At 35.1% G+C, this 20,187-nt stretch overlaps 4 protein-coding genes across 6 annotated transcripts; all 4 read left to right on the top strand.

Moving 5' to 3' along the window:
• The first annotated feature begins 1,798 nt into the window (after positions 1-1,798).
• On the top strand, positions 1,799-8,083 carry LOC133298208 (sorting nexin 1). Of its 2 annotated transcripts, none has more exons than XM_061497464.1 (11): positions 1,799-1,960; positions 2,092-2,229; positions 3,271-3,406; positions 4,158-4,291; positions 4,815-4,889; positions 6,122-6,281; positions 6,432-6,565; positions 6,691-6,759; positions 6,972-7,051; positions 7,349-7,409; positions 7,496-8,083. In XM_061497464.1, the coding sequence occupies exons 1-11, from the start codon at positions 1,949-1,951 to the stop codon at positions 7,703-7,705; spliced, it is 1,209 nt and encodes a 402-aa protein (XP_061353448.1). In that variant the 5' UTR covers positions 1,799-1,948; the 3' UTR covers positions 7,706-8,083. The 2 variants fall into 2 exon arrangements, with proteins under 2 accessions (XP_061353448.1, XP_061353447.1); XM_061497463.1 differs by having other exon boundaries at positions 2,080-2,229; positions 7,496-8,082.
• A 948-nt stretch (positions 8,084-9,031) lies between these two features.
• Positions 9,032-12,334, top strand: LOC133298214 (uncharacterized). The gene is made up of 3 exons (XM_061497471.1): positions 9,032-9,374; positions 9,621-9,674; positions 11,974-12,334. Exons 1-3 carry the CDS (start codon positions 9,078-9,080, stop codon positions 12,205-12,207), a joined length of 585 nt encoding a protein of 194 aa, XP_061353455.1. The 5' UTR covers positions 9,032-9,077; the 3' UTR covers positions 12,208-12,334.
• A 201-nt stretch (positions 12,335-12,535) lies between these two features.
• LOC133298202 (uncharacterized) lies at positions 12,536-14,651 on the top strand. The gene is made up of 3 exons (XM_061497456.1): positions 12,536-13,101; positions 13,936-14,026; positions 14,116-14,651. Exons 1-3 carry the CDS (start codon positions 13,012-13,014, stop codon positions 14,340-14,342), a joined length of 408 nt encoding a protein of 135 aa, XP_061353440.1. The 5' UTR covers positions 12,536-13,011; the 3' UTR covers positions 14,343-14,651.
• Positions 14,652-15,410: 759 nt separating this feature from the next.
• LOC133298210 (protein ORANGE-LIKE, chloroplastic) lies at positions 15,411-19,883 on the top strand. 2 transcript variants are annotated; one of them, XM_061497466.1, is made up of 8 exons: positions 15,411-15,699; positions 15,858-15,975; positions 16,101-16,223; positions 16,966-17,052; positions 18,133-18,209; positions 18,339-18,466; positions 18,702-18,838; positions 19,593-19,883. In XM_061497466.1, exons 1-8 carry the CDS (start codon positions 15,491-15,493, stop codon positions 19,668-19,670), a joined length of 957 nt encoding a protein of 318 aa, XP_061353450.1. In that variant the 5' UTR covers positions 15,411-15,490; the 3' UTR covers positions 19,671-19,883. The 2 variants fall into 2 exon arrangements, with proteins under 2 accessions (XP_061353450.1, XP_061353449.1); XM_061497465.1 differs by having other exon boundaries at positions 15,855-15,975.
• Positions 19,884-20,187: the final 304 nt, after the last annotated feature.

The following is a 20,187-nucleotide window of genomic DNA, read 5'->3' as shown; positions in this document are numbered from 1 at the left end:
ATAGATTAATGTTTCTCTTTTTTTTTGGAAATACAGATTAATGTTTCTCTTGTTATACAAAATAATTTTTATCTCCTACACACATAAAAATGTATGAAACCCATATTCTATTTTTCTCACATGACTCACAATAATATTTAAGGGTTATATTTATCTCATTCAACATGAGATAAACCAATTTCTTACACACACAATAAAGGTGGGTCCCACATCTATTTTTTCTCTTTTCAATTATTTGTGGGTCCCTCCTATAATTTTGTGCCACTAACATGAGATAAACTATCTCCATCGACATAAGAAAAATATTTCCCAATATTTAAAGGGGGTAATGTTTTTGTCGAAAATAATGTGGGGTCAATTTTTCTTTCTTTCTCGTTTTTATATGGCCGCGTACCCTCAAATATGTATATAGGAGATAACTTTACCATCGATTTACATGAGAAATATTAAACCCATATTTGAAATATATAACTATTAGCATTATTTTCTTATGTAATATGCCAAAATCCTACAATAATATAAAAAATATTTATAATCAAATTACTATTTAATGGGAAAAACAATAGAATGATAATAACATATAGGTAAAAGTGTTTGTCATTTTAAATGACACAAAGTTATGTCATTTTAAGAGAGAGATAGACATATTTTTTTTTTATTTAAAATTTAAATTAAAAAATCCACTCACTTTCTCTCCTATGATTTTCATTCATTGTGTCTATCTCTCTCTTAAAATGATATAACTTATGTCATTTAAAATGACAAACACCAAACCCTAACATATATGATAAAAATGTAGGAAATTAAAAATTGTTGGAACAAGTGCACAATATCGCACATAGTTCACAAACCTGGCTCGGCCCGGCCAGGTTGACCCGAAAACTGATAAATCGATCCGGGTGAAGCAATGAATCAACCAGATAATGGAACTGGTACGAATTGGGAAAACTCGTTCCATTTTGATGAAAATCGGTAACCCAACTGGTTCAACCAGTAACTCGGCCGGTTCATACAAACAAAAAATAAAATAAAATAAAATACTTATAAATTTAAGAAGACCATTTTAGGTATTTTTTTAATTTAAAAAGCTTATAAAATAAGATAAAATGATAATTAACAGGATAAATTAATAAATCGTCAAGATTTTATTTGATTTGCACTTGTGGCAGATATTAAATATTTGAAGACAAGTAAAATATTATGTGTTTTTTTATTTATTGGATAATATTGTATAATTTATTATTTTTCATATTAGAATATTTGAAATTAATATTAATTTTTTCAAATATTTGAATATATTTATAATTTTTTAATATAAATTATAAAATTACATATATTTATCGAGTCGTCATGTAATTCAATTAGGTATCCAATATTTCAAGCAGATCGAATTTAATAACCTAAGTAATTACGTATTGCGTGCGAAAAAAGGTTGTGTCAGTTGAATTGATTTTATGTCTTACGTGAAAGTAGAAGTAAAACCCATAAATACTATTGAGATTTTGAATGCAGGCTGTGACACGTCGTGCTAACACACGTGAGAGCCAGAAGTTTATTGGTCAAAAGTCCCAGGCTCCCAGCTATATTCTGAATAAATTTTTGGTGCATTTAATTAATAAAAATATTACATGTTACTTAATTTTTTTTCTGTCAAATTTTTTCTCTCTATACACTAACTCTATATACAGCTTTAGTACTAAAGATTAAATCGATTAAAATTATGTGAATAGGGTTTTTTTTAAAACCTATTTATGACCGGTTTAAAACGTTTACGAAAACCGGTCGGGTCAAAGTTGTAAAGCGTAGCCAATTTCCCAAATGGGAATCATTTACAGTGCCACGCGCCACCCTCGCTGATTCTCCGAGACGAGACACGTTCGATACGGTGCCACACTCGCGCTTCTATCTTCTTCATCTGCACTCCAACTGCACATTCACAAAATCGACCATGAACCCCTCGGTAATTACAAATCTGCCACCGCTCCAATTCAGAAATAGCAATTAGCAAGCACGATCTTTGCTCTTTTTCTTCTTCTCAAGTTTTATTGTTTTGCGTTGAATATTGATGGTACCTTGTAGGGTATGGAACAGCAGAGAACTCTCTCCGGTTCGTCTCAGAGCCCTAGATCTCCGTCGTCGTCGCAGCCGTTCCTCTCTGTCTCCGTCACCGATCCTGTGAAGCTCGGCAATGGCGTCCAAGCCTATATCTCCTACCGCGTCATCACCAAAGTATTGTTATTATTCACCTCCTTCTCTTTTTTTCTTTCACTTCACTCTTTTTTTTTTTTTTTTTTACTTTTTTTTGTTGGAAGTTGATGGAGGTCGTTGAAGTTTCTCTTGAACTCAAATTGGAGCTTGTTTTTGATTTCGCGAAAAGAGTAGAAACGATGAAATGCTGAGATCATGAAATCTCGAATTTTTTGTATGATTGATTGTGCTGAGGAGTGAGAGGTTCAGTTTGGGGATTTTTCGATGATCGATCGTGATGTGATTAGATTTTCAGGAGTAATCGACTTTAAAAAAAATAAAAAAAATTTGGCAATCTCTTGCACTCTGAATGCAGTGAAATAGTGACCTGTCTTAGGTAGACCGAGAAAAATAATCCTTGATTTGTATATGAACTGCTGAGATTGTTTCACCATCCGTTCTCTTAGGTAGACCGAGAAAAATCACAGAGCTGAACTGTCTTGGATGATGTTGTTTTTATTTTTATTTTTATTTTTATTTCCTTCTGAAATGCTGTTTACCTTTAGATTCTGTTGTCAATTTAGTAAAAGGTGATGCACATTTATTCATTAGTTGTGATTAAGAATTGAGATGGAACATGCATGCTTGTTGATGATGCCTGTTCGATCATAGTTACTGCTTGTTCCGCTGAGTGAAGGGAATACAGACAGACTTGGAGAAAAAAAAATTGCTTATGGTTTTGCAGAGGCAGAGGGTTTAGTTCTTTGAGGATGATTGACAATTTTCGATTAGCTGAAATCATAATCTTGATACTCTACATGCCTGCCTGACTATGATCCATATTTTTGGTTTAGTCTGCTAATACGGAAATATTATCTATCACTTTAAATGCTCTTTGTGAAATTCATTGGGTAGGTATTTATAAACTTACCATGAAAAAGTAAATAACTATTTCCTCCATTATTTTCAATGCAAAGATATTCTCTTTTTAGTTTCTTCCACCACCACTGGAATTCATGGAGGAGATGTGTAACTATAAACATCTGTCTTGTCATCATCTGACTATCTGAAACAATTTGGCAGACAAATTTTCCTGAATACCAGGGACCTGAGAAGATTGTCATCCGACGTTACAGTGACTTTGTTTGGTTACGTGATCGCCTTTTTGAGAAGTACAAAGGCATTTTCATTCCCCCTCTTCCAGAGAAAAGTGCTGTAGGTAACATCTAAGCAGGACTCTTTCTTGCATGTTTAATAATAGTTTAAAGGAAGCTACTGCCATTGAAATTCTTATGCCAATGCTACCTTGTCAATTTTTTGATGCTTGATCTTCCTGCTTATGTTAATTTTCAGAAGTTATGTTGTATTTTCATTTATTCTAATGAAAATATCTTGACTGAGGGGAACTGCTCTATTTTGTCATACTGCTTTACACATGGTCAAAAAAGTTTATCAGAGGTTTCTTCTTCTTTTTTATTTTTATTTTTAAGAATTAACTTTGGAAGTACCCTGTCGTCTGCTTTGCCTCTAGTCTATTTTCCTCGGTCTTTCAGATTTCTTGGTTGAGCTTAGTAGCCTGAATTAATATCCTAATTCTACTGTTTGGTAGTAAGTCTTTCTCTTTAGAGTTTAACATGCTACTTATTTGTATATGGTATGACCTGGAATGTCTATGGAATGACCAACAGTGCATTTAGTTAGTGGTTCAATTAACAGTGGGTCCATCATCACTGATAGATAATGACTAGTCTAAGATGATTGAGGTCCTAAAGAAGCCTCGCATTATGCTTATAAAATATTCATTGTAGATTTGATACATTGCTGTTGAATGTTGATCATTTATGTAACATCATCCCGAATTCCAGTCATAGAGAACTATTGCATTGTGATTGTAATTTATTCAATGGAGACTTGAAATTTTGCACCACCAAAATTCCTTTTGGGCTTCACTTTTTGGTTTGTTATTGCAGAGAAATTCCGATTCAGTACTGAATTTATTGAGATGAGGCGGCAAGGATTGGATATATTTGTAAATAGGATAGCATCACATCATGAACTTCAACAAAGTGAGGACCTGAGGATGTTTTTGCAGGCAGAAGAAGAGGTGATGCCTTATCTTCAGTAGACTATTTATTCCTCTTTGCAGCTGTATCTCTTTTAGATGTGATTGGCTTTATTGCTCTTCCCTTTTTGTTTTTCCTCTTCTATCGTTGTGCCATGTAACTGCGCTGTTTCTTATGAGTCCAAATCTTCTGTTCAATCTAACCATTGTAACTAAAATAACTGTCTAGCTTGATGGTGAGTCTCCTTAACTGACCGTCAATTCGTCAAATGCTTGATTCCAAATTTTGTAGCTCATTTTAGTGATTGATATATAGAAAATTGAAGTATGCATTATGGTCTCTGATTCCATGACTACCTTAAAACTACTGTACATGCTGGAGAGTGTGGGATATGGAATGTGCAAGACTCATAATATTTTTTTTTTCCTGTTCTCTCCCATGTTTGATGTAGGTGTACTATTGTATTTGTAAGTGCTCTAGTTCTGCTCTTTTTCTCACATTTGACTTTTAAGGGGGAGAAGAAAAACCTAATTTAAGCTTGATTTCATTAAACATACTATGCAGACTATGGAAAGACTAAGGTCCCAAGAGACAGGCATATTCAAGAAGAAGCCATCTGATTTAATGCAGATTTTTAAGGTAAGACATGTTCTAATGGTATCATGGAATATGGATGGTTTTCTTTGACTAGGTTGAAATCTGTTAGATGGAGTTATTTAAAATTTGATTCCCACTAATTTCCTGTCTGAAATAACCTAACAATTGGTGCGTTTTTTGGTCCTCTTAGTAGCTATGAAGACATGGGCTTTGCATGAAATATGTCGGAAATAATGAAAATAAATGTAGTGTAATTTAAATTCTTACAAGTTACTCAGTAAAACTTAAAGAATTCGTTTTATTGATTTCAAGAAAAAAGATGATGAGGGAGAGATAATGGTAGTGTGGAATTAGATTTTGTAATTCTAAAACTATTTAAAAGAAAACTGTTCAATAATAGTAATAGTAATAAAAAGCACAGTTGAGACTGTGACATAGTGGGAATTACTTATATTATTTGAGTCTAGAAAATCAGTTAATATTCGAATATCTTTGTTTTAAAAATAATTTTTTTTGGAATGGAAAAGGATGCTATTGAAATAAAGTCCCCTAAAATGATAAATGAAACTTCCTACTGAGTTTCTTCTTTTAGTATAATTCAGTCAAAGGAAGCTAGCTGACATGAAACCATTTCTAATATGCTTTTAAATTTTCCACAAATCAACACGTCATAGATGATAATGTCAACTGTTGAGATATATAAAACTATTAATGTAACCTCACCCAATAGCTTAAGCTTTTGAGTTGAATTGGTTCTTTACATGATATCAGAGCCTCGTGTCCCGGGTTCGATCCTCGCCGCCCCCCACTTTCTTTCAAGTGAAATTTCTTTGTTCGCACAGGTTGGACCTGTGCATTGTTCACCCTTCAAGCCCAGTGGACTCTCGTGTGAGGGGACGTGTTGAGATACATAAAACTATTAATGTAACTTCACCCAATAGCTTAAGCTTTTGGGTTGAATTGGTTCTTTACATCAACCATAGCATGGAGCAATGGACCGGGAGATTAGTAGGTTTTAGCTTTGTCTTGGATGCACCACTGACATAGTCTGTACTTGATAGTTACATTTTGTTACATTATTGTGAAATTTTGCCACTTCAGTATTTCACTCTCGGATTGTCATTTCCTTGGATATGAATACATTCAATGTAAACAGTCTCTCAGATTGCAATTTTCCTCTATTTCATACATTTGTTTTTGCTAACCTATCCGGCTGAGTGTGCTGTCCAACCAGGTGTCTTATTAGATTCATAATTGCTTGTGAATTTTGATAGGATGTGCAATCTAAAGTGAGTGATGTTGTCCTTGGGAAAGAGAAGCCCGTGGAAGAATCAGGTCCTGAATATGAAAAGCTGAAACATTACATCTTTGAGCTTGAAAACCACTTGGCTGAAGCTCAAAAGCATGCATATCGTCTTGTGAAGAGGCACAGAGGTGATGATTGAATTTAAGATTTCAGTTTGGTTGTCTTCTGTACCTATTGTATTTTCTTTTTTACCCTTATGCGTTTCCTTTTTTCCTTTTATCCACTATTCTGGCAAGATCAATTCATAATTCAAATCTTACTTTATAATGTTCATGCAGAGTTGGGACAATCACTGTCAGATTTTGGAAAAGCAGTAAAACTTCTAGGTGCTTCTGAAGGAAATGCTCTTGGGAAAGCATTCTCTGAACTTGGGATGAAGTCGGAGATTTTATCAGCCAAGCTGCAAAAAGAGGCAAGTCTCCAAGTGCTGGTGTCACCATTATTTTACTGTCTCTTCATACATGTTTCCTTGCATGATGGTATATACATGATATTGAAGGGTGAAAAGAACTATCCTAATATGACTTTGTCAAGCAGGCCCATCAACTCTTGATGAATTTTGAAGAACCTTTGAAAGATTATGTTCGTGCTGTACAGTCTATTAAGGTAGGCTTGGTTTTGTTTTCTTTCATTATTTAAAACTAAATCATCTAACCTGATTAAGATATTGTTTGTGTTTTTTCCTTGAAATAGATATCCCAATTAATTGACCTCAGTAAAATTGTTTTCAAATATTAGAACCCCTCCCCAAGAATGGAGTAAAATGGATTGTTATACCTTATTTTTCTATCTAATGCTCGTTTTACATTCTGAAACAGGCGACAATAGCAGAGAGGGCCAATGCCTTCAGGAGACAATGCGAACTGGCTGAAACAACGAAGCTGAAGGAGATTAATCTGTATACTCCCCAGTTCTCAGTTTTTATTATTTGCCTAATTTAGTTTGTATGGCAGACTGATTCCCTTTTTACGTAACATAACATTATTTGGCTGAATTAGCATTCATAATCTGTTGCATAAGGCCCTGTACTCCGGACCAAATCTCTTGTCTGTGTATGTGAATGCAAATAAGCCTTGTTTGTGTCTCATATTCTGGAAAATGAATAAATTTGAGTTTTTTCTTTTTAGTCTGGCTGATGGGCTAGAAGATTGCTTGGTGTCTTATATTCTGATATATATTATTGTTTGGAATGCAGTGACAAACTCATGCTGATTCGATCTGATAAAGTTGCAGAAGCTGAGCATGAATATAACGAGGCAAGTTTGCTTATTATTGGCATCCATTGGGTGATAGATTATATCTACAGTTTGTTTGGCTGGACTAACATGATTTTGCCATGCAGTTGAAGGCAGAGAGTGAACAAGCAACAAAGACATTTGAGACGATTGTGAAGTTAATGAATGAAGAAATAGGGCGTTTTCAGGAACAGAAAACATTAGACATGGGGATTGCTTTCCATGAATTTGCCAAAGGTCAGGCACGCCTAGCAAACGGTATTGCAGATGCGTGGCGAAGTTTGCTTCCTAAACTGGAAGCATGTTCCTCCTCGTAGAGAATTTATCAATGAGTACTACATAGCATAGATGAAGTACTCCTTCACGGGTGGTTACAGGGACTAGGGTATGGCAGAGGCAGGCACGCAGCTCTTGTTTTGTTAAAGGGCTTTCAGGAGAGTTATCTGCTGTTTCGAATTGTGTTGTAAAAGATGTGATTTTCTTACCACTTGATTTTGTACAAATTTTAAACAAAGCAAAAAGCAACGTCTTTGAAATGCAATTTTTAGAACATCACTAGGACCCAATTCTAGTCACCGGACTCCGCCCGTGTTATTTTCCACTTTGTTGCTGCTGCTGCTCGCACTATTCTCCCCTGTATACGAAAATATAGTTACAACTAATTTACAAGCACAAAAGAGAATGTTGTTTTTAACTTTGCACAAGGTTTTGATTCACCAAGTTGAATCAATCTAATGAATCTTGTGCAAGAGTGAGACTTACTGTGGTTGAAATAGGTCTCTGAGTAGTATTATTCTGTTGTTAGGCGTGGTGTCGAATTCACAAGGGCTATTCTTTTCTGAATAAGACCGTCAAGTTGTTTTCACGCCTCGTGATTAATATTGGCTCGAGTGGGCTCGTCTTGTTAGCAAGGTAATTCTAGTTAATTTTAAACATATATATTCTTATTATTGTAAATAAACCCAATTTGACTACTCACATTTTAATGGATTCTCATTTTAGCTTTGTCATTGGTTGCCAAAACTACTATACCTTATTTTCTGGCACATAATTACTAGCATTTTTTTTTTTGGTAAACTTACTAGCATTTTTTTATTCAGTACGGACGAACCCTTTTTACAAATTATTAAATAACATTTTAAGCCATTTTACAATTTTTTTAAAAAGAATGGAGATTGTACATATATTATAGGCATAACTGTTGTTCCTTATTATTAAGGCCTTTTGAGTCTTTGACCATACCCATGCTATACACATCAAACTTTATGCTAATAAATTGTTCTGTGGATATTCTATTTATTTTTTTCATACCAATTTTATTTACTCATTTTCAATATTATTAGATTAAAATCTCAATTGATTTTATTCTTTCTCTTTCTTATATTATGATATAAGATATTAGAGAAAAATAAATAAAATATGCATCAAAGAAAAAGCAGGGACAATACCCTATTCTTTACCTTACAAACGTAAAAAGTTTTGAAGTTGGCTTTAAATGGGTCAAATAGTTTATTATAAATCCAAGTACATAAAATTCCTAGTGCAATGCGAATAGTAGCTACGTGGGACTCTCCCTAACACCAAAAAAACAATCGCATGAAGCATAATATCCACTACCAATAGATAAAAGAATATTGAATATATTATTACCAGCTACTCACTCCACTTAACAGAGAATTGTGTTGAGGAATGGCAATGGCATGCGGCATTGTAAGACAGTGCGTGTACGTGAGTGGAGTGAATTTCCATGTTCCCTTGTCTTCCCCTTCCTCTTCCCTCATTCCTATTCACCACAACAGTACTCTCCACTCTTCCGTGCTTCGCAACCGCATTCATCTCACGGCGGTGCCCGTGCCGATACCCAAAGCCTCGGCGAGGAACGACGGCCCCGTATCTCCGAACACCGACGACGACGGAGTCTCTCTGGGCACCATGAAACTTCCTTTGGACACTGACCTTCAGAGATTTGATTCCTTGCTGTTTCAGGTTATAACGTTAACTTCGTAATTTTGATTTTGATACTTTCTGTTTGTAATGTAAGGTAATAATAATCAATTTACATTTCATGAATTGTTGTTCAATAACGCAAATATGATATATCTCCGAACGTGTCACGTTATTTAATTGTTGTTAATATTATTATTATTTTGGTTATTTAATTTGTTGTAATCATTGTGTACTGTTTCATTTACATGATTTTTACTCGCTTGGACTTTGGTTGTGTTTTGACAGTGGGCAAACAGTCTTTGCCAGGGAGCCACTCTGCCGCTTCCCGCGCCTCTCAAGGTATGTTCTTCCCTAATGCATTTCATTTTATGGTGGTCTTAAGCAATTATGCATTCTTCCATAATGGATCCCCTCTCATGTTAAATTTTATCATGATTCTCAGTATGAAAACTTTGTGGCTATATCTATCTCTATCTTGATTGTCCATCACAAATATGATAGAGTCCCACTTATTTAATCTTTGTCAAGAGAAAGATAGACATAAAATTTTAAAATTTTCACATGATTAGGTCAGATGGAAAACTCATATGAGAGGATCCATTCTTGTCTGGTATACTTGTTGATCAGTCCAATAAGATTGGGTTGGATCACACACGGTTGAGTATGTTCCAATATCTATCTGGTCTTCTCTGGAATGGATGTTGTTGGGGATACCTTCGCGAGATGCTTCAGCGAGATCTTTTGCAGGATGGAAAGTCTGGTGTTGGGTTGTCTTAATTGGTTGGGACAAATTGGGAGGTACCTGCAAAACACTCTGACGCTCAAGTTAGTATGTGAGCAATGAGTTTAAGTCAAGATGAATTAGATGATCATACTTGGGCTTCAAGCCTCCGTTATATAGTAGTTGATTGTCTTGCTTATGCGGCCTTAGTACAATGGCATTTAACATCATTGGTGGGCAGAAATGGCTCATGCAAGCTATGTGCGGGATGTCTAGTTGTGGGCTACACCTTATAGGCAGGGGCGGACCGAGGGGGGTGCTAGGGTAGGCGGCCGCCCCCCTCAAAATTTGAAGAATTTTTTTAACATAAGTATAATGCAAGAAACTTACATTTTTTCTCTCCATTAATATGAAGTATTTTGTAAATATAATATTTTCCTTAAATTATAGTTTAAATCTCGACTTGAAACTAACAGTTTTAACTTTTATCATGCTTAGATGTTAGCATAAATCTCCTCATCCATGATTAAAAATAAGAAGTGTGAGAGTCTTATTAAAGAATGAACCTTATTCTTTCGATCCCTCTCCTTTTCTGATGATTCGTGACAGAGAGGGAAGTGAGGGGCAGAAGGGTTTTGGTGATTGTGCTTCTTGGCAATCTCTCTTCTGATTTATCTTTAGCTTTTCTTGTTGGGCTAACAGTGAGTAAATAGAAAAAGAGGTTAAGAAATGAGAGGGGTCTGCTTTGAATTATCTATTTAGATTATAGTAATTAGTATATATTTTTTGTGAAATCTAAACCTTTGCTCTCTTCTCTTTTTCTTTGTTTTCTTTGCATAAAAATGTTCATTTTAGGGATTGAAAAGGTGTAGTTTTTTTCAAATTGATAGTAGATTTTACTGTGACATCTTTCACCTTTCTCTCTTTGTCTCCTTCTTTCTCTCTATAACAAGTTAAAAGAGGTATTTATGAGTTATGTTCTGGATTGGTGTTTCGGCCTCCCACATATTGTGGTTGAAGAGAAGAACAAATATTTAATTTTTCATATTTTGACCTCTTATATATTATGTTTGAAGAGAGAAATAAATGTTTAATTTTTAGCCCCCCACAAGAAAAATTCCTGGGTCCGCCACTGCTTATAGGTGTAGCTGGAATCAGATATTTGCCCTTTAGCTATTGGCTATCAGGGTGACTATGGAGTTCTGAGCTGCTAATGTCGTGTGGCTGAACTGCTGATGCTGTAACTATATGCCTACAGGATGGATATGTTTACTTTGCCTTTAAGTCTTGGCTTTTGTGCCTTTGATCTCGCATGAGATAGGCCCAGATCACCTATATATGGCCATTCTCACATGAAAGCAACATTGGTAGAAGGGTCCAGAATTCGCATACACTTCTCAATCCTTTGGTGCATTGTTGTTTAATTGCCTGCTTGAGTTTGTATTAATGGGGTGTGCCCAGAGTGAAAGGTGGCAACAGAGTGAGATTAAGATCAATTTGATTGTTTACTTCTTGTCAAAGATTGTGCTATATAAGAGCATAGGTTTTTGGGAGCAAATCTTGCTTTCAGTCTGCATAATTTTCCCATTATTCGCAGCTGGACTGTCAGTCTGTCACTCATGTAGTTTCAAGTCATATTTGCTAGAAATGTCTAGGAGAAAAAAATATAATGATTAGTTCATTCTCACAATTAGTTTTGGCTGTTCACTCTCTAACTCTTCTATTGCTATTTGATTTGGTAGTCACAATTAGAAGTGATTGGATCATTGTCATAACTGTTTGTTTAAAACAAACATAGTGAGAATTCAACTTATAGTTGCTTGTAGGTTATTTATAACTCAGGTCACCACTATAATAAGATGATGCTTGTTCAATGCTTCTTAAAAGTATGTAACAATCTTCATTTCAATTAAGCAGGTGGACAAAATAGCTGGTGGAGCTAGATTGGGTTTTATCACCATTGGAGATGGGAAAACAGAAGTTCTTGTTTATATTGACTGCTTGGTTTTTCAACCAACTGACAATTCTGCTCCAATTTTCCGTGCTATTAGAAATGGGCCCTTAAAAGATAAGGTACCACCGGGTGAGCCCAGAATCATGAGGAGCCTTATGCAAGCTCTTCAGAAATCAGTTGAAATCGCCAGATTGTAATTGCTATAATATTTTTATTTTTTTTTCCTAATGAACTTGTCGGGTTTTCAGCTGAAAATTAACTTGAAAAAAGTTTGAGTTTGATATATATATATATATATATATTTTTTTTTTTCCAATTCATTTATCCGATATTATGTTTACTTACTGTATTATCATATAAGCTGACATGGAGCTGACGTGGATCTTTTTATTATAACTAATATCAGTTAGTTAATATGTTAGTTATTAGTTAACTGATAATTTAGTTATCTTCTTTTCTTTCTTGTTTGTAATTAACTAATATATATATATATATATATATATATCTCAGTTCTTTGATGTATTTCATTAGCTTTTGATCAATAATGAAAGTTTCAGTAATTTCTGTTAATATGGTATCAGAGCTCTGACAAAGAGCTCTGGTATTCATCTGAACTTCTTGTTTCTTGTTCGTTTATGTTCTTTCTTTCTTCCCTCAATTGATTTTTTTCTTTTCCATTTACAAAATGGCAAATGTTCTTCCAGATCATTTGACAAACCTAGGAAATCCATATTTCCTTCATTCAGGTGAAAATCATGGATTGATTCTTGTTTCAACTCTTTTTGATGGAAAGAATTATTACTCATGGTCTCGTGCTATGAAGATGGCACTTCATTCAAAGAATAAATTGTGTTTTGTTGATGGTACAATACCAATTCCTAATCCCATAGATGCAATGTATGATACATGGCAGAGATGTAATATGATGGTTCTGTCGTGGATTCATCGTTCAATAAATACAAATATTCTGCAATCAGTCTTATGGACAGAAAATGCAATAGATGCATGGAATGATCTTCATCAAAGATTTTCACAAGCAGATGCATTCAGAATTTCAGATCTTCGGGAGGAAATCTATCGCATTCATCAAGGTGAACGTTCTGTATCTGATTTTTACACTCAAATCAAAGCTCTCTGGGATGAATTTGAAACTTTACAGCCACTTCCTGTTGGACAAGTGACCTCAAACTCAAGAGGGGAGTGAATTGAGTTTTAAAAATATTTTCACAAAATGCCTCACTTCCTTTCTTGAAAGCGATTTTCTTGACTTAATATAATTTGGCACAAGCAAAGCTTAGAGAATAGAAATTAATACAAGCAAATAGTATGTAATGTGGAGATATAAATAAGTTCAAGTAATTAAATAATGCTAATGTAAAGAGATAAGGAGTTAGAGAGATTGCAAACACTATATATCCTGGTTCGGTCACCACCACCGTGACCTACGTCCAGATTGAAATCGCCCGTTCAACTTTCCACTAATTATCAAGCTTCAAGGGTGCTTGACGAACCACTACAACCTTCAAGAATATAGATTCTTGAAACCTTTACACTTCCACTCACTTACTTAGGTTATGAGCAACCTTTTTCACTAGGGTCTCACTACCCTCAACACAAATGAACAGAATGAGAGTATTTAGAAAAGGATTTGTACTCTTGAAGTACAAATTATACAAGTTGAAGCTTATAGGTATTGATCAATGACACAAGAATAAAGCTCAAGGATGATTTATGATCAAGATGATGGAAAGTAAGCAAATGATGTGAAATAAAGCAAGAATTGTGATTTTTAAAGGTGTCCCATCAAGGGGAACAGTGATCACTATTTATAGAGAGTCCCCATGACTCTTTGCACACTCATTTTCGCAAAACTAGCCGTTTAGGAATTGGGTGAGCGGCTCCTGAAGCAGTGTGGGATTTTGCAGAGCCGAGCGGGTATCTGGTATTGGAAGAGGGCACCAGAACCACCTGAGATCCCACTCCACCACGATGCTGAGATGGAGGATGCACCTGCAGGTAAATGTATTTTGGGTTTAGGGTAGCAGTAGGGTTAATGTTTTTGCATATTGAAATTTTAATGTCTAACTTTTATGATGTTGATGCAGGCCTTGATGATGATGACGAAGATGATGTTGCTGCTGTTGATCCCACTCCTGCACGTCCCACTCGCATCCGGCGACCACCAGCTCCTCCATCTCTTGAGGGTGGATGGACAGCTCCTGAGGGAGGATGGACACTTGATCATGTGATGTCCTCCATGTATACCCTGACATGTGGCCTTGACTCCTTGACCACTGAGTTTAGGGGCTATAGACAGAGCACAAGCAAGTGACGAACAACGACCGAAAGTAGGGTGACATGCTTGGAGGCTGGAAGCCAAGGGGGTCATCACACTGGTGAGGAGGCTAATGTTGCTGGTGAGGATGACGATGATGAGGACGAGGACGATGATGGGGAGGATACGCAATCGGATTCCAGGCAGTAGGGTTTAGGGTGACATGGCGGGGGTAGATTTGCCTTGATGTATTTTGTGTTTGTTAGGCAACCACCTTGGATTATTGTGTATGTATGCAGCCCATTTTTTGTGATATTGGGTTTTATCTCATGATGTAATCATGTCTTTTTTGAAATATATGAAGAACCCAGTTATGAAATTTGGTGTTTTTTTAACTTGTATTGTATTGTCCAAGTTTTGAATGAAATTTGAAGTAAATTCTATGTCAATTTTTAACTTGCATACCTCGAAATTTCATTGGCGCACATCAACCTATCCGATTACAGTATGTGCCCAACATGGATATAGATACTTAATATAAACATGCAACAAATTTAAAAGTGGGTCAAAATCTTTGACAATATATTATGACTAGCTTATTTTGTAAGTTGACGTAACACAAACAAATCGAAATATGCCATCTATGATATATGTTGATATGATATGATATAAATAACCTCTAAGAAGATTAATAACCTCTAAGAAGATTAATGTAAATTTCATATTTGTAGATTGACACCTAACACAAAATAAATTATTTATGTTAACTTTTATCAACACAAACACTATATAAATTTAAAAATAAATAGATTCGAATACAAATATCTTCGTTTCATATGCATGTTATGTCTTGAAAATTGTCGCCTCCAATTTCAATGGAGAATTTTGATGTATTTGTCATTATTATTATTACATCACATTTACGCTAATTTCTTCATATAATAATAATTAATCCGCCAACATGAGTAATGAGTAATGACAAAATGTTGAGGTTCGAATAATCGAAGGAAATATCCTTAACACATTCAGTGCACGTGGTGTCATGATGACTATTTCATTGTTACCTACTTACCTTATTACTTTAAGGTTGGGTTTCCATCCCTTTTACATTTTCCATTTTCCATTTTCCACCATTCATAAACCCTTCTTCTCAACCCAAATTTACCACTTTCATTCTTCCACTCTATGAACTCTAAACCAAAACAATGACCACTTTCTCTCTCTGCTCTCATGTCCCTTCCTTCACGGTTCCTCCTTTTCCTTCTTCACCCTCTAAGAACTCAATTTTCTGCACCCCCTTCAAAGGAATCACCAAGCAATTCGCTTTTTCCAAAAGCACCCTCTTGCAATTGCAGTCACGGATAATTGTCTTCTCTTCTTCAAAGGATGCGGGCCCCAGTGACAACATACCAAGGTTGTGAATCCTAGGACTTTGTTTTTCCTTTGGTTTTTGTTTGCTTATTCTTTTGGCTATTGGGTGTTTCTAAATTGATTGGACTGTGAAATTTTGCTATTGGTTTGAGCAAAAAGTTCACTTTTTTTTTTTCTCTGTTTTTCTTTTTTTTTTAGCAGCAACTTTTGCATCATTGAGGGGCCAGAGACGGTTCAGGATTTTGTTCAGATGCAGCTGCAGGAAATTCAAGACAATATAAGGAGCAGGCGCAGTAAAATCTTTCTTCTCATGGAAGAGGTAAGCTTATAGTGGCACTCAAGCACACCTTAGTGGCCATAGTCTATGGAAGAGTGTTAGTTTTTATTCATAAATCATAGAAACATACTTTTAATACTGAGAATTGATTCAATTGAATATGACAGGTAAGGAGATTACGTGTGCAGCAGCGCCTAAGAAGTGCACAAAAAGTTTTCACTGAAGAGAGAGATGAGGAAGCAAATGAGATGCCTGAAATTCCATCATCAATTCCTTTTCTTCCTCATGTGGTGAGTCTCAAAACCTTGTTTTGATTAGGCTATGGTTATTGACTGAAACATCCTCCCATGGTTTGGTGAAATATGAAGAGAAATGTTAGAGAAATATATAGAAAACCTTTAATATTAATATAATCTTCTCATAACAATTTAAGATTTTGGGTTGAGATGTGGTGTCGGGCTCATTTGTTGTGGTTGGATTGAACTGTTTGCTTTGCGTGGTATCAGAGCCTTTATGACTAATTGGCTACGAGTTTGATTCTCATCGCCTTCATAAATAATTAAATACCGTGAAGTTTTTTAGCATAGATAGGTGGACCTATGCATTCTCCACCTTTCAAGCTTAATAAACTCACGTGTAAGGGATTGTGTTACAGAAATATAATATAAAACTATTAATATAACCTTCATGTAACAGCTTAAACTTTTGAATTGAATTGGTTCTTTGCAAGAATCATATCATATTGGAGAGAAATTCTTTTAAGTAACAAATCACACCAATATCTGTACGTCCTTAATAAGCTGATTGACATGATTCTGTCTAAACATTTTAATAATATGATACACTACGGTTTTTCACACTCGTAAGAGATTTTTGTAGAACCACTTGTGTCAAAACATAACTTTTTGAAGTGGTCTCGTACTTAGTAACTTCCTTTTGTTTCTCTATCAAATGCTTGATGTGATTGATATAAAATTGGAGCATTTGTCATTTTCCATATTCACTAACCATATGTTTTTCTTATTGAAGTAGACGCCCAAGACTTTGAAGAAGCTCTATCTAACCAGCGTGTCATTCATATCTGCAATAATTGTATTTGGTGGGCTTATTGCGCCGACGGTAATTTTATTACATAATGTGTTTTATTGTATAGCAGATAATCATATTTTACAGTTTAATCACTTAAATGTCTTCCAATGGATCCATTTATTCTTTTTATATGTTATAGGGATTTGATATCCTTTATTACCCTTTAGAAGGGATCAATATGTTCAATTTAAACTGTCTCAGATTGTGGCGTTGCGCCATTTATCTTTGAGTTTTATTCTTCCTTTACCATGTTCACTCATACTTCTATGGATTTTGTATCCTGTCATTGTTTGGTACTGGTTTTAATACTACTGTTTTTCTATGCTGAAGTTAATTTGAAAGTGTTGACTTCAATCTTTTGCATCATATTAAATTGAAAAAATACTTCTATTTTTTGCGTGAGAACCATTTCTCTGCTCCATAACTATGTTCCTTTTTATCTTTAATGGGAAGGAAATTTTGAGAATGGATAGAAGAAGGTGATTGAAGGGCATACATGTAGACCTAGACAGAGGAAGTCATTCCCATTAAAGAAATTCAATGAGAAATCTTAGTAAATATAGAAAATTTAGGTCAATTCTGGTTAGCAGTCTCCTATTCAATAAATAATTTCATCAAACCTTGTGGAACATCCTTTTGCAGTGACAATTTGAATTTTGGGTGGAAGTTTAGTTTTAGGGTTATGTTTAGGTATGTTTATAACTTGAATTTAAGATACTTCCTGCCTAAGTGAAAATGATTAAAGATAAGTGGCTCTCAACTTCCCTTTATGCTTTAGTTAGTATATAAGAGTATAGATCTTCGTAAGATGAGAGGGTGCATTTATTCATGTAGTACAAGAAGACCTAGATTTCTGAAATTGTAACTTTTGATGAATGATCAGTAAAAGAAGCAATCTTAAGAGTGAAGGCATAAAAAAACATTGAAGTACCTGATTCAAAAATTTACTGTTAAGTGATTTGATAAAATAATTTTAGTCACTTTGATTTTTTTATCTTGCCTTATAGCTTTCTAGCATTATGGATTTGGCTGCAAAAGCTTATATTTGTTGATGTCAACCATGATCTACATTCATTTCAAATATATATTGAAGCCTTATGTTAATTGCAGCTGGAGCTAAAACTAGGTATAGGTGGTACCTCATACGAAGATTTCATAAGAAGTATGCATTTGCCTTTGCAACTAAGGTATATTGTTCTTTGGTTTTTGTGCTTTATTAATTCGCATATTTCCCTTGGGCAGAAACTGTTGTGTTGATGAATAGCAGATTTGGTTGATCAATACCTGATTACACTTTGTTTGCTTCATGAATGCAGTCAGGTCGACCCAATTGTGGCATCCTTTTCAGGTGGGGCAGTTGGCGTAATTTCAGTACTGATGTTAATTGAGGCTAATAATGTTGAGCAACAAGAGAAAAAAAGGTGCAAGTATTGCCATGGAACTGGTATGTAACTACTTTTTGAAGACCTTCATTCTCTTATATCTCAGTCATTCACATTTTAGACGCATCGCATCTTTCTTTTCTTTCTATTGTTTCTGGATTTATACTGTTTAGAAGAGTGAAAGTTTTGGTGGTTGTGATGAAAGTTTAGTTGCACTCTTCCTTTTTAAGATATGGTAAGAAATTATTCTTATTGCACTTTATATCCTTTACAATATGTTTTTAATTCTATGGACAGGATACTTGGCCTGTGCTCGATGTTCTGCGAGTGGTGTATGCATAAACATTGATCCTATTTCGGTATCTAGTGCTTCTGTCAGACCTCTGCAAGTCCCTACAACCAGAAGGTGTCCAAATTGCTCTGGTGCAGGAAAGGTACATGTTTTGGACCAGTTAAATGGTCTCAACTTTCTCTCCCTACTACATGACATGCATTAAGTATTTTCACTCCACCACGCTTTCATCCACTTCCACTACATATGACTACCCACTAAGCATACTATCACACCATGAGTCACCTGCAAAACCACCCACTATGTGCACAACCTCCATACACTTCATCTATATATAGCCCCATAGTGCATGAGGGGAACATCTCTTCAGTATTCACAAGACCTACCGTTATCATTACGGCTTTTGCACTCGCATATCTTTTGCCCAGAGCACATCCATCCCCTCCTTTTCACTTGGCAGGTGACTTACACACACACCCTAACTATTGCTCATCGGATTGTTGGTTGGAGATACTGTCAGACATCTTTACCGCACATCCATAGATAGAAACACCAGCTTCTATCAATTGAACATCACTGGTGCAATCCAACTGAACAGTACACAATCTGATTACACATATAATTCAATTGCTTGTTATGGCCTTATAGATACTTGGAACTTTTATTTCAAATGGTGAGTGTCTTACTACGTGGTTGTGCAATAGATTAGGTTGCTAACATATTCACCAATTGTTGGTGTAACGTAAAATGCTGACCTATTACTAATCCTCCCTCCCTTCCAGGAAAAAAGAAAAGAAAAATAATATGCATTTGGATACATAATAAATATTGTTGCATGCTGATTAATTTTGATTGTAAGTAGTACTCTCTAACTAACTATTTTACTTGTCTTCCAGGTTATGTGTCCAACATGCCTTTGCACAGGGATGATGATGGCAAGTGAACATGACCTGCGAATCGATCCATTTGACTAACATTATGCATGATCTGGGGACTTATAATTTTGTTGTTCTAAATGTATTTAAAAAATAAGAACTCCATCTCCAAATTTAGCAATGATTTATTTATTTTTTAAACACACTGAATGTAATAATACAACTTAAACATACTGTCTTTAGGCTTTGACATACCTTCTCCGGGGGTGGATAATGTCAAAGTGATTAGCAAATGTTATTTCCATTTCACATATCTTCAATTTATAAGAATCAATGTTATACTTTTTGAGTATGGTACAGCTGAAACTCATTAAGATCAATAATGCTTCATGTCATTAGTAGTCCTTTGAGAATAGTCTAAAATAAAAAGGCACTTGTTTAGTTATTATTTTTAAAATGTGAAATTGGTTGCGCAATAGAGAAGTTTATAATTCAAGCTTTTTGTATTACAATTGGATAGTGTTCGTTAGAAATCGGATGTCTAATAAATCTCAACCTTTCAGAGGGATGGACAAAGGTATGAGAGTGCTATCTAAGGAGTTGAACTTGTCTCTTA

This window comes from Gastrolobium bilobum, unplaced genomic scaffold, assembly GCF_033153095.1.
Source record: "Gastrolobium bilobum isolate Gb01-03AN ecotype WA unplaced genomic scaffold, APGP_CSIRO_Gbil_v1 utg897, whole genome shotgun sequence".
NCBI lineage: Eukaryota > Viridiplantae > Streptophyta > Magnoliopsida > Fabales > Fabaceae > Gastrolobium > Gastrolobium bilobum.
Note: the sequence above shows the minus strand (reverse complement) of the source record. Positions and strands in the feature narration are given on the sequence as shown.

What these genes read in the sequence shown, in the direction of transcription:
- LOC133298210 (XM_061497465.1), top strand. Translation starts at nt 15,491, where the DNA reads ATGACCACTTTCTCTCTCTGCTCTCATGTCCCTTCCTTCACGGTTCCT. An exon ending in TCTTTCTTCTCATGGAAGAG is followed by an intron (nt 15,976 to 16,100) that starts GTAAGCTTATAG and finishes TGAATATGACAG; the next exon opens with GTAAGGAGATTACGTGTGCA. An exon ending in TTCCTTTTCTTCCTCATGTG is followed by an intron (nt 16,224 to 16,965) that starts GTGAGTCTCAAA and finishes TTATTGAAGTAG; the next exon opens with ACGCCCAAGACTTTGAAGAA.
- LOC133298202 (XM_061497456.1), top strand. Translation starts at nt 13,012, where the DNA reads ATGCATGGAATGATCTTCATCAAAGATTTTCACAAGCAGATGCATTCA. An exon ending in AATCTATCGCATTCATCAAG is followed by an intron (nt 13,102 to 13,935) that starts GTGAACGTTCTG and finishes GGGATTTTGCAG; the next exon opens with AGCCGAGCGGGTATCTGGTA. An exon ending in GATGGAGGATGCACCTGCAG is followed by an intron (nt 14,027 to 14,115) that starts GTAAATGTATTT and finishes ATGTTGATGCAG; the next exon opens with GCCTTGATGATGATGACGAA.
- LOC133298208 (XM_061497463.1), top strand. An exon ending in CAGCCAAGCTGCAAAAAGAG is followed by an intron (nt 6,566 to 6,690) that starts GCAAGTCTCCAA and finishes TTTGTCAAGCAG; the next exon opens with GCCCATCAACTCTTGATGAA. An exon ending in GTGCTGTACAGTCTATTAAG is followed by an intron (nt 6,760 to 6,971) that starts GTAGGCTTGGTT and finishes ATTCTGAAACAG; the next exon opens with GCGACAATAGCAGAGAGGGC.
- LOC133298214 (XM_061497471.1), top strand. Translation starts at nt 9,078, where the DNA reads ATGGCAATGGCATGCGGCATTGTAAGACAGTGCGTGTACGTGAGTGGA. An exon ending in TTGATTCCTTGCTGTTTCAG is followed by an intron (nt 9,375 to 9,620) that starts GTTATAACGTTA and finishes GTGTTTTGACAG; the next exon opens with TGGGCAAACAGTCTTTGCCA. An exon ending in CGCTTCCCGCGCCTCTCAAG is followed by an intron (nt 9,675 to 11,973) that starts GTATGTTCTTCC and finishes TCAATTAAGCAG; the next exon opens with GTGGACAAAATAGCTGGTGG.